Source organism: Acomys russatus, chromosome 16 (genome assembly GCF_903995435.1).
Source record: "Acomys russatus chromosome 16, mAcoRus1.1, whole genome shotgun sequence".
Classification (NCBI taxonomy): domain Eukaryota; kingdom Metazoa; phylum Chordata; class Mammalia; order Rodentia; family Muridae; genus Acomys; species Acomys russatus.
Genome location: NC_067152.1, coordinates 35,589,516 through 35,600,484, shown reverse-complemented (window position 1 = coordinate 35,600,484; position 10,969 = coordinate 35,589,516). Strand labels below are relative to the sequence as shown.

At 47.0% G+C, this 10,969-nt stretch overlaps 1 protein-coding gene across 1 annotated transcript in view; it reads left to right on the top strand.

Annotated features, from left to right (window-relative positions):
* Positions 1–8,071: 8,071 nt before the first annotated feature.
* The window catches only part of Wipi1 (WD repeat domain, phosphoinositide interacting 1), a 35,962-nt gene continuing 33,064 nt past the window's right edge, over positions 8,072–10,969 (top strand). Inside the window, exon 1 of the mRNA XM_051158957.1 lies at positions 8,072–8,250. Coding sequence (XP_051014914.1) covers positions 8,171–8,250 — 80 coding nt within the window. The 5' untranslated portion in view covers positions 8,072–8,170. The remainder of the gene's footprint in view (positions 8,251–10,969) is intronic.

The window sequence follows — 10,969 nt, the reverse complement described above, 5'->3', positions numbered from 1 at the left end:
TCGAGGCCAGCCTGGTCTACAAAGGGAGTACAGGACAGCCAAGGCTAACACTGAGAGTCCCTGTCTCGGAAAAAAAAAAATTCTCTCTCGACTAGTGGCCTTGGTAAATGCAAAGCTTTGGTTCCTTTCAGAAAGCTGCATCTCCTCGGAGCTTCCTACTTGCACTTGGTGCATGGCATCCTGACTCCTCTCCATCTATGCCTCCCATGCAGATGAAGCACAGGTTGAGACGCTATTTCTAACCTTAAGCCTCCCAAGTGCCCAAATGCTGGGTTGGCTGATATGCACCACTGTGCCCAGTTTTGCACCTGAGCAACTAAGGTCCATCCCCAGACTCTTTTCCTTTCTTTCTTTCTTTCTTTCTTTCTTTCTTTCTTTCTTTCTTCCTTTGGGGGGGGGGGTGGTTCTGAGGCTGCCTGCCTCTGCCTCTCAAGTGCTGGGGTTAAAGGCGTGCACCACCACGCTCGGCCATTTCTTTCTTCCTTTGTGGCAGTTTCTATGAAGTGGGTAACAGCCTTGAATTCCTGACCCACCTGATTCCATCTCCCCAGTGCTGGAAGGACAGGCACATAGCACCATACCTGGTTCCCTCATGTGCATGATTTTTACATGTATGTGTACATGTCTCTGTGTGTAGAGGTTAGACATGCAAGTGTGTGTGTATGTGCATGTGTGTGGAGACTAGAGGTCAGCCTCAGCTGTCATTCCTCAGGTACTGTTCACCTTTTTTTTTTTTTTTTTTTTTTTTTTTTTTGAGACAGGGTCTCTCACTGACCTGGAACTTTCCAGTTAGGCTAGGCTAGCAGGACAGAGAGTCCCCAAGGGATCCATCTGTCTCTGCCTGCTCAGTGCTGGGATTAGAAGCTCACACTATCACAAATGGGTTTTTTGTTGTTGTTTTGGGTTTTTTTGTGGGTTTTCTTTTGTTTGGTTGGTTGCTTGGGTTTTTTTGGTTGGTTGGTTGGTTGGTTGGTTGCTTGGGTTTTTTTGTTTGTTTGTTTGGTTGGTTGGTTGGTTTGGGTTTTTTTTTTTTTTTTTTTTTTTTTTTTAAGACAGAGTTTCTCTGTGTTAGCCTTGGCTGTCCTAGATTTACTTTGTAGACCAGGTTTGCCTCGAACTCACAGCGATCCTCTTGCCTCTGCCTCCCAAGCGCTGCGATTAAAGGTGTGTGCCACCACACCTGGCTCACATCTGGCTTTTTAATATAGGTTCTGTGAGCTCTAACTCACATGCTTATAAGACAAGGTCACCAACTAAGCCATTTCCCAGCCTTGTTTCGTACTCTTAGGAGAAAATATTCATGTTGAATAATGCCAGAGTGCTTGCTGGAATTTCTTCCTGGCCCCTCACTTTAAGAAAAAAATATATAGCATTTATTCATTTACGGAGCTGACTGGCATAAGCAGGTATGCTTGTGCCTCACGTACATGTGGAAGGAAGAGCATGACTTGCTAAAGTCTGATCTCTCCTTCCTCTATGGGGGTCTCGTAGATCAAAAGCCCCTTCACCCTCTGAACCACCTCACAAGGCCCTGTCCTTCACTTTTCACAAACAAATCAAGAGATGGAGCCAGCAGGAGGTCAAGGCACTTGCTGTGCAAACCTGGTGACTTGTGTTCTGTCCCCAGAACCCACGTGAAAATGAAAGGAGAAAACCCACCTCACAGAGCTGTCATCTGACCTCCAGGTGGGTGCTGTGGCACCCATATGCCTCTCCAGCATACACACACACACACACACACACACACACACACACACACACACACACAAATAAAAATCTATAAATACAAAGATAAGAAGAAAACTAACCCAGAAAGAATGGCCCTATTTAGAGTGCGTTCATTCTTTTCCACTGTACTGCCTCTCACAGGCTGCAGCTAATGAAAAACCTGCAAACCCCAACTGTGCTTTCTGCACAACCATTTCAAATGCTTCCTGTTTGCAATTCCTGTCCAATTATCTCCTTTCCCAGAAGCGGCTGTGCAGCCAACCCCGCCGCCTCTCCTCCTCTGGAAGGTCAAGCTGACTTCTTTCCTCTATCCCCACGGAGACACAACCTTCCCTTCTTCCGTCTCTCTCCTGCCTCCCCGGCCTGAGCCCCTTCTCTCTGCCAAGTCCCCCTGACCCTGGCCCCTTTGGGTCCAAGTTTCTCAAGTCACCTTCTGGATACTGGAACACAGCAATAAAGGAAAAGAGCAATTTCCTCTGACTTGGTTTTATAAAAATAGAATGGGTTTTATAAAAGGAAGACAGGCCATTTGTTCACCTAGTAGTTACTCTAATTACAGGCAGCCGGGTGGCATGGGCAACCATATTGGGTGACAGAGGGTTGCGTCAGACGGGATGTCTGTCTCATTTCCAACTTCCCTGTTAATGCCCCATGCAGACCCTAATCAGCATCTTAAAATTAAAGTCTGCTCATTAGCGAGATAGGAAATGTCCCCATTACGCAAGTTGAGGTCTACAACCTTGTATTACCAATGACATTTAATTCCCAGAACCTGGCTTTAGTCTCAGGAAACTTGCCATTTTCCTGGACATAGTGAATCAATCTATTTGCATATGGAAAAAATAAGCATTGAGGAGTTGCACCTGGGCAAAGATAACGAGGAAGTCTTACTCCAATTGCAGGAGAGTCATATTTTTCTCCTCTGATCCTTTTTTTTTTTTTTTTTTTTTTTTTTTTTTTCATTGTTTGGTAGTTAATTAGTTACAAGAATGTGGGTTAGAAGCTGGGTGTGATAGCGCACACCTGTAATTCCAGAAATTAAGATGAGGAGACAAGGGGGCGATCAAGAGTTCAAGATCAGCTTTAGCTACATAGTGTGTTCAAGGCCAGGCTGGGCCCCCAGTGAGACTGTGTCTGGAAAAGCAATTAAGTGCTCTGGTTTGGTTTCTATTGCTGTGATAAATGTCACAGTCAAAAGCAACTTCAGAAGGGAACATTGTTTGGGCTTACATTTCCAGGTCACTATCCAATCCGTGGCGGAGAGAAGGCGAGAACCCAGGGAAGAGCACTTGGTAGTGACTTGTTCTCAGGCTTACATCCGGCTACCTAAACACACTGTGCTCCCCTGCCTAGGGATGGTACTGCGCTAGGGCTAGGCCTCCTCCATCAATTAGCCGTACGGGCCAATCTGAGAAGACAACTCTTCAATTGAGGTTTCCTGTTCTCTGAGATGGGCCAAGTTGACAATGATGATTAGCCATCAAAGAAAAAGAAAGAAAGAAAGAAAGGCCGGGCATGGTGGCGCACGCCTTTAATCCCAACACTCGGGAGGCAGAGGCAGGTGGATCTCTGTGAGTTCGAGGCCAGCCTGGTCTACAAAGCAAGTCCAGGACAGCCAAGACTACACAGAGAAACCCTGTCTTGAAAAACCAAAACAAGAAAAAAAAAAAAAAAAAAAAAAAAAAAAACAGAAAAAAGAAAGAAAGAGGGAGGGAGGGGATTAGGATGTCAAAAACCCCAAATTCAAATAAGGAGAGCCCCATGGAACACAGAACTCGAACTTAAAAAAGGAAGTCCAGTCAGGCAGTCAATATATTCAGCACCTGTGAATTTATTTATAATCGTTTCCTTGGCTTTTTTTTTTATGAATGGACTTCTTGGATTTATTTTTTTTTTAGGGTGGAGTCACTAAACAGGCTGCTTACTCACCAACTGGCCCTCCACAAACCACATCCAGACAGATGATGCACTGAGCTGAAGCCAACAGGGTGCTTTTGAAAAAAAGAATTGGTTAGTTGTCCAGTCGATGCCTTGGGTGTCTCCTTCACAAGCCACCTAAAAGGGCCACTTATTTAACGCCCCGGGTACCTGCCAATCCGGTTCCACTCCTGACTTCCTGGCTGGATTCTAGTAGTCAGTTTCCATGCGCTGGCAAGGATTTCTGTCTGAGTATTTCTGCACCTCTCTGAACCCAGTCCTCACAGGACCTGAGACTTTCTCTTGAACCTCTAATGTGTTGTAACACCAGCTGCTTCTGCCTCTTCCTTCTCCTCAGCCTGCCGGAAATCTGTTTTCAAAGCGTGACTTGTTTCTCCACTTTCCTCCCCTCTTCTTACATAAAATACATACAGGTTGTGCATAAACCAAACTTAGATTTCCATTAACACAGACTTATACGAAGATAGTTTATATATTGAGTGGGGGAAAATAAAATCAGAAGTGGCAGCCTTGAGATATTATTGCCACATGAGCGGTGATGCAGCATATGAAGGCTGCTTCTGTCTCTGGGCCTGACTCTTAATCTTAATTCTTGGGACTATCCAACTCTGGACCTATCACAGGATGAAATGAAACTTGACTTCCTAAACACCTGCGCAGAGGCCCGGCTTCAACACAGTGAGACCTCTTTCCAAAGGGGAAATTAGCTGTGATCCCCCTTTCTTCCTCACATCACCACGTCACCATATTTACTGTGCTGTGCCATTTATTCCCTTAAAATCCTACCAAGCAAAAGGGAGTGGCCCTGAGTGTGGGGTTACGGTAAAGTGAGATGAGGAAAATACACACTGTATCTTCAACACTTAGTGCTTAAAATTAAAATATGATTCAGCTGATTAATAATTTTATATTTGGGCTGGTGAGATGGACTACCAAAACAGGCCCAGTAACCCAAGTTGGATCTCCTAAACCCACATAAAGGTGGGAGGAGAGACCAGATCTGCAAAGTTGTTCTCTGCCCACCTGTGACAGCAGCACAATACACAAAGGGGGCGAGGGGAGGAGGGAGAGAGAGAGAGAGAACTACAGAGGAATAGGCACAACTCCACAATGGGGCCTGCCTTCTAGAACGTTCCTTTAATCTTTTAGGGAATTCCATTCTCCAAACCAGATCAGTGGTTATGACGCAGAAAAGAATTTCAGGATGAACCTGTACGAAGCAGATTCAGAGTCTATTAAAAGACTTTTTAAAGACTTCACTTTGTTTTTATGGGGTTGTGTGTGTGTATGCACGCATACGCACACCAGGTGTGCTTACCTTTTCACAAAAGCCAAAGGAAGACATCATATCTCTTGGTGCTGAGCTACAGGCAGTTGTGAGCAGTCTAATGTGGCTGCTGGAACTCAAACTCTGGTCCTCTGAAAAAGCAGAGGTGGCAGCCCTCTGGCCCCATCTTTTAAAGTTGAAAATATATTTATGGAAAAGGAATATTGTGTTTCTGATGGCAGCCTTCACAGCAAATGACATCGATTGTGCTGGGATATTTGATTCTCAGCTCCAGAGCGAGGTGCCCTGCTTTTTCCTCAGCCCCCTAATTCTCCTTTCTCCATTCTTGCTTTTTAATATATTTAGTTAAACAAAGTATATTAAAAGTTACCTAGCTGTTTATTTAATTTGTTACCATGAGGATGACTATGAGGGGTACACATAACACAGAGTATGTACAGAGGTCAGAGGAAAACTTCACGGAGTTGGCTCCTCTTTTCCACATGTATGTAGGTTCCGGGGGCCAACCTCAGGTTGGCAGGCTTGGGCAGCGGGCGCCTTTACTCACTGAGTCATCTGGCTAGTGTTATTGTCTGTTATATATGAGTCTCACACAGGTGGCCTCCATTTGTTGTTGTTGTTGGACAGTCTTGCCTCCAAGCATCTCTTGCGTTTGCCCTAACCTTTCTGGTCTTGGTATCATCACATTAGTCTCGTCTCGTGTTCCATATCTCCCAGAATGTCATGTTAGTTCCTTTAAGACTTCTTGGCTGCCGGGCAGTGGTGGCGCACGCCGTTAATCCCAGCCCTTGGGAGGCAGAGGCAAGCGAATCGCTGTGAATTCGAGGACAGCCTGGTCTACAAAGCGAGTCCAGGACAGTCAAGACTACACAGAGAAACCCTATCTCAAAAAACAAAGAGAGAGAGAGAGAGAGAGAGAGAGAGAGAGAGAGAGAGAGAGAGAGAGAGAGAGAAGAGAGACTTGTGTGCAGGTGTTTGTGTGGATTAGATTGTTCAGCTCTTTTCGAGCACGCAGACGATGCTTACTGCTTTGTACTTACTGCTTTGTAGAGAAAAGACTTCCAGGCCTTCTCATTTGATCTGCACACACTGGCCAAGTTTATCTGGCCACAACACTGCTTTTATCATGACACACTCCTAGGCAAAAACTAACCCCAGCTCCTATTGCTGCCCCTCTGAAGTCCAACTGCTTAGTAACAAACTGATAATAGGCCCTACTTTAAAGCCTTAACTGTGCACTTTTGTCTAATACTTCGAGCAACCTAGCGCCTACCTGCCAGGCTCTTGACTCTTTCAACCAAACTGAAAGGACAGTGGCATCTGGGAGGTGGGGGGCCGGGAGGGGGGGGAGAGGCAAGTGGGACAGGAAAGATTGCAAAGATCACAAGGTCAAAGCATCCAAACAGCAATTCTTTCCACTTGGGTTTGTTTATACAGTGCCTCACATTGGCCCTAGGGTAATCCTCAGGGGTCCCGACTGTGAATTGGCAGAGCAATGGACTTAAGAAAATAAACTGTTTCTTTTTTTTTTTTTTTTAATCCCAGAAAAACCAAACTGGAGAGCCAACTAGAAAAGATTAGGTGAAGCAGGGCTCTCTTGCTCATCCACTCTAAGTATACAGTCCAAATATCCGTATATGATATGCATAGTTTTGTCGAGAATTGGGGAACTGTGGCTGACCGTGATGGCTCACACCTGTAATCCAGCATCTGGGAGGCCAAGAAAGGAGAATCATCACCAAGCGTTTGAGAAGAGCAAGAAAAGCGTGGACTATAGCCCGAGACAGTGTATGCAAAAATAAATAAATAATAAAAGGGTGGCTGGATATGCATTGAGTTGCAGCATTCTAAACAGCTGTGACATCATCAACGTCATCATCATCATCAACCCTCAATCATTTCGGGACTGGCGATAAGGCTCAGCACTTAAAAGCTATTCATGTTCTTACTGATGACCGGAATTCAGTTTCCTAGAACCTACACCAAGTATCTCAGAGCCAACTGTATACAAGTATTTAGCTTGGGAAGCAAATCTCCGGTGTCGGAATGCATCTCAAATTACATGCGCTTCAAGCTGTACTGTCTTCGAGACTTTATTCCTGTCAGTTCTTTCATTTCTAAAAATCAAATGTCTTGACAAATGCTATTGAGCAAAGTTGTTTCTGCACACAGGTCTTGAAAGACCAGTTCACACGCCTCTGCGTAGTGTTGGTTTTAGATACATGGTCTAGCCAGTAGGACTTCAACTGCGACTTCAGTAAGTCGTGTACGAATGTATTTTCCACACACATAAGAACGAGATGTCATGCTAATGCAACGCCTGGGGTTAGTAAGTGCTCTTTCCCAACAGTGGAGCTCGGATGATCACTGCAGCCCTTTTAACTTTTCTCCAGGAAGCTAAAGGACTCTCCCAAAGGGCGGGACTTCAATGTCTAGATTTCAATGACACATTCTGGAAGCTAAACGTGCGGGCGGGGAAGCAGGCGTCCCGTCATCTTCCTTGGCGTCACCCCTGATGCTCAGGCAAGCCTGAAGCCCTCAGCTCCACTCCTCCTTCTTCCTTTCCATAGGACGCTCAGGCAATGAAAACACCACCACGTGGCCTGCTGCCTTTGCCTCACGCTCCCTCAACCAATGGCAAGCCGTTGTCTCCAAATCAGGAGGTGGGTCTTCAGCAACTGTCCTGCCCAGTTCATTGACCAATGAGCTGGTGGCCAGCGGTGGCTGGTTGTGGAGGCCCCTGCCTTGGGGCTTCGTCGGTTCCCTGAGATAAGTGGCGGGGTGGGGACGGGGCCTGGCTGGGGCAGGGGCGGGGCTATAGTTGTGAGGGGCGGGGCTATCCGTTCGGGTGAGTGGGAGGGCGAGGCTAAGTGGGAAATGAGTGGGGTGGGTCCTAAAGGGCTTCAGGCAGGGCTGGAGCAAGGAGGGGGCGGGGCTAAGTTAAATCCGGCCAGGGGCGGGGCCTGGCTAGTCCAGGAGGAGCCGCAGCTCTGAGGTGGGCGGGTCTGGAGTCGGGCAGAGCTAAGTGGAGGAGGGGTCGTGTGAGGGCGGGGTCTCGAGAGGCGGGGCTAAGTGGCATCTGAGTGGGCGGAGCCTGGCTGGAGGCGAGGCCGGGGCGGGACCAAGGCGGCAAGCCGGCCCAAGGAGCCGGCGCGGGCGGGCTGCTGAGGTGGCTGTCCCCCGCTCCGAGCCGCGGCTTCTCGGGTCAAGCCCCCGATGGAGGCCGAAGCCTCAGATGCCCCTCCGGGCCGAGTGGAGGCGGCGCTCAGCTGCTTCTCTTTCAATCAAGACTGCACGTAAGCCACGGCGCCAGCCCCCTGGCCAGGGAAGTGGGGGGACAGAATGTCGCCACCAAAGGGTGTTGTCCTGTAATGCAACTGGTGGCCAGCCGGGGCCTGCGAGCCCACGGTACCTCGACGGGGTAGCCTGCTTCGCGGTGTAGCTCAGCAGTTGGGTTTAAGCCCACCCAGTCGACTGCCAGCCACTGTCAGAAGGGGCCGGCCAGGGTGACCCAAAGAAGTCAACAGGGAGGGTGAAGGGGGCCTTGAATGTGGGGGACCGGGTGTGGGCCACCTAGTGACCGAAAGGGAGATCAGGGACCAAAACAAAAGCGAGGGGAGGGGGGAAGGTGCAACTTGACTCTAGAGGATGCGAGAGGATGGGGAAAACTTTACCATTTGTCCTTGAGTATCTCAACGTGGCATTTGGGCAGGGCCTTGGACAAAGCGGCAGCCTATCCCTGTGGCCCGGCCAGCCCCAGCACTGGGCATCTTGGCTGGTAGCTTTGGCTGTAGGAAGCTTTTCTTTATTTGTCTTACTGTGTTTACTCACCGTCCACCCAGTCCCAGGAATCTTCTCTGGGAAGCTCAGGAGCCCTTTCTCAGTTCCAGACAGCTTCCCATCGCGGAAGCAGGCGTTCCACCCTGTTGCCTTTAAGTGGATTTTTAATGTTTCACTATGATGGTCAACATTTAGACTTTGTTCCATGAGTGAAGAACTGCTTGCCTGTATTCTAGGCATCTGCAGGATTAAATCTTAGAAGCAAACTGCTGTTTCCTTCACTGTTTAAGTGGAAGGCAGCCTGGGGACCATATGGAATAATCTCTTTGGAATGTGGAGCCCTGAAGCATCAAGCAGCTGGGGCAGGGATGACCACTTCCCAGTGTCCCACTTCCGGCTGTACCAGTTTTTGCTGTGTTCCTTGTTTTGGAGGCAGCTTCAGGCTTGTACCTTGGCTGCTGGTGGCTGAGCTGTGCTAATATTGAACATTCGGTGGTGTAATTAAGGCCATACGCAGCCCTAGTTTCCATTCTCGGTGTGTTTCTGTTTGAAAATTCCTGCTCTGAACAATATGGCTTTGTTTGAAAAGTCTTTATGTGTAATCATGTAATCGAATAACTGGACAGCTTGGTCAGATGAGTGACTCTCAGGCTGCCTCTGACCACAACCCACAAGAGAGAAAGAAAAAAAAAAAAGTACATATTACAACATCTCCCAATAGCCATAGACATGCAGTAGTCACAAACTATTAAGTGTGGTACCCTGTGGCTTTTTTTTTTTTTTTTTTTTTTTGTATTTTGTTCTTGCTTGATTTTGAGGCTCTCTTACGTAATCTAGACAGCCTCACACATTCTGATCCTCCTGTCTCCTGTTCTGGAATGTTCTGGAATTACAGGAAGGATCATCATACTTTGTTTATGCGGCGCTGGGGGTGGAACTCAGGGCTTTATACATGCTAGACAAGTCTGACCCTATTTGCTTGTTTTGGGGGGGTGGGGTGGGGTACAGGGTAGGGAGCCTAAGACCCAAAGTTTCGATCACCCTTAGCAAAGACTCTACCACTGAGCTGCATGCCAGCCTCCAGGCCCTGGAATTTGTATGTCTTTATTTGTTTTTCAAAAAAAAAAAAAAAAAAGCTGTTGTAATCCGTTGGGTTGTTTTGGGGATCACCTCCTAAAATGATACTTCAATGCATGACAGAATAGATAAAATTCTGAAGTTTTGTAAGAAACTTTTGCAAGAGTGTCTGTCTGTTGTAATGCTGGGCAGTGTTTTCCTTCCCAATTGAACACCGGTGAAGGAGAGGAGGTGGTTTACTTACAAGGAGTGAATCATCTAGACTGCACTTCATGATATTAGTGGGTTTGGAAGGCAAGTGTTATTGTCCACTCTAGTTATTAAACAGCGCAGAGTAACAGCCGGAGAAGAATGCTGGTTTTTTTTTTTCAGAACTGCAAGGTGCTTTGAAAGTTGATTTCCTTGGTCCCCACTGTCAGCTCTGTTTTCCTGGATGAAGGCTCTGCTGGGCAGCTCTGCCTCACCTATAAATAAAAGGTCTTGTCACAGTCGGTTCCTTGGAGCCATAGAGGGTATGACATTGAATTTTAAAATAAATCATCTCCCTTGCTGGATGCGTTTGGGTGAAGTTGTGGGTCTTTTTCTGCACGTGAGAGCTGAGTTTGGGATCTAGTCTTTCTAGAAAAGGTAGAGAAAAAGAATTAACTTTTCCCAGCATGCACCACTCATACTTAATGCTTTGGGACTGGGCTAGACAGCTTAGCTATATTTCAAAACTTGAGTAGTGAATGGCATTTGTCTCCAAGCCCACATCAGTGAACAGTGATGAGAATTTTATTTTTACAGAAAGGACTTATGGACAAAATAAGGTATAAATCTGAATTCTAAGTTATAGAGTCTTTTCTGGGCATAGAGCAATCCTTTAAAACAAAGTAGGGATCACTGTTGCTTTTTCTCACAAACCCAGCCCTTCTGAGCTACGTGTGGCAGGCAGCTTGTGAGGAGCCCTAGGTACTACTGAGGCCAGAGCAGAAAGGTCATTTTAACCCACAAACTCAGAGGCAGCGTGAGTAACAGAGAGAGAGAGAGAGAGAGAGAGAGAGAGAGAGAGAGAGAGAGAGAGAGAGAGATCCTTTCGCAAACATAAAATTGAAGAAACAAAGAAGAAAGCCATTTGTTCCAGAATCAGGACTGAAAATCAGCCTGAAAATTATGCAT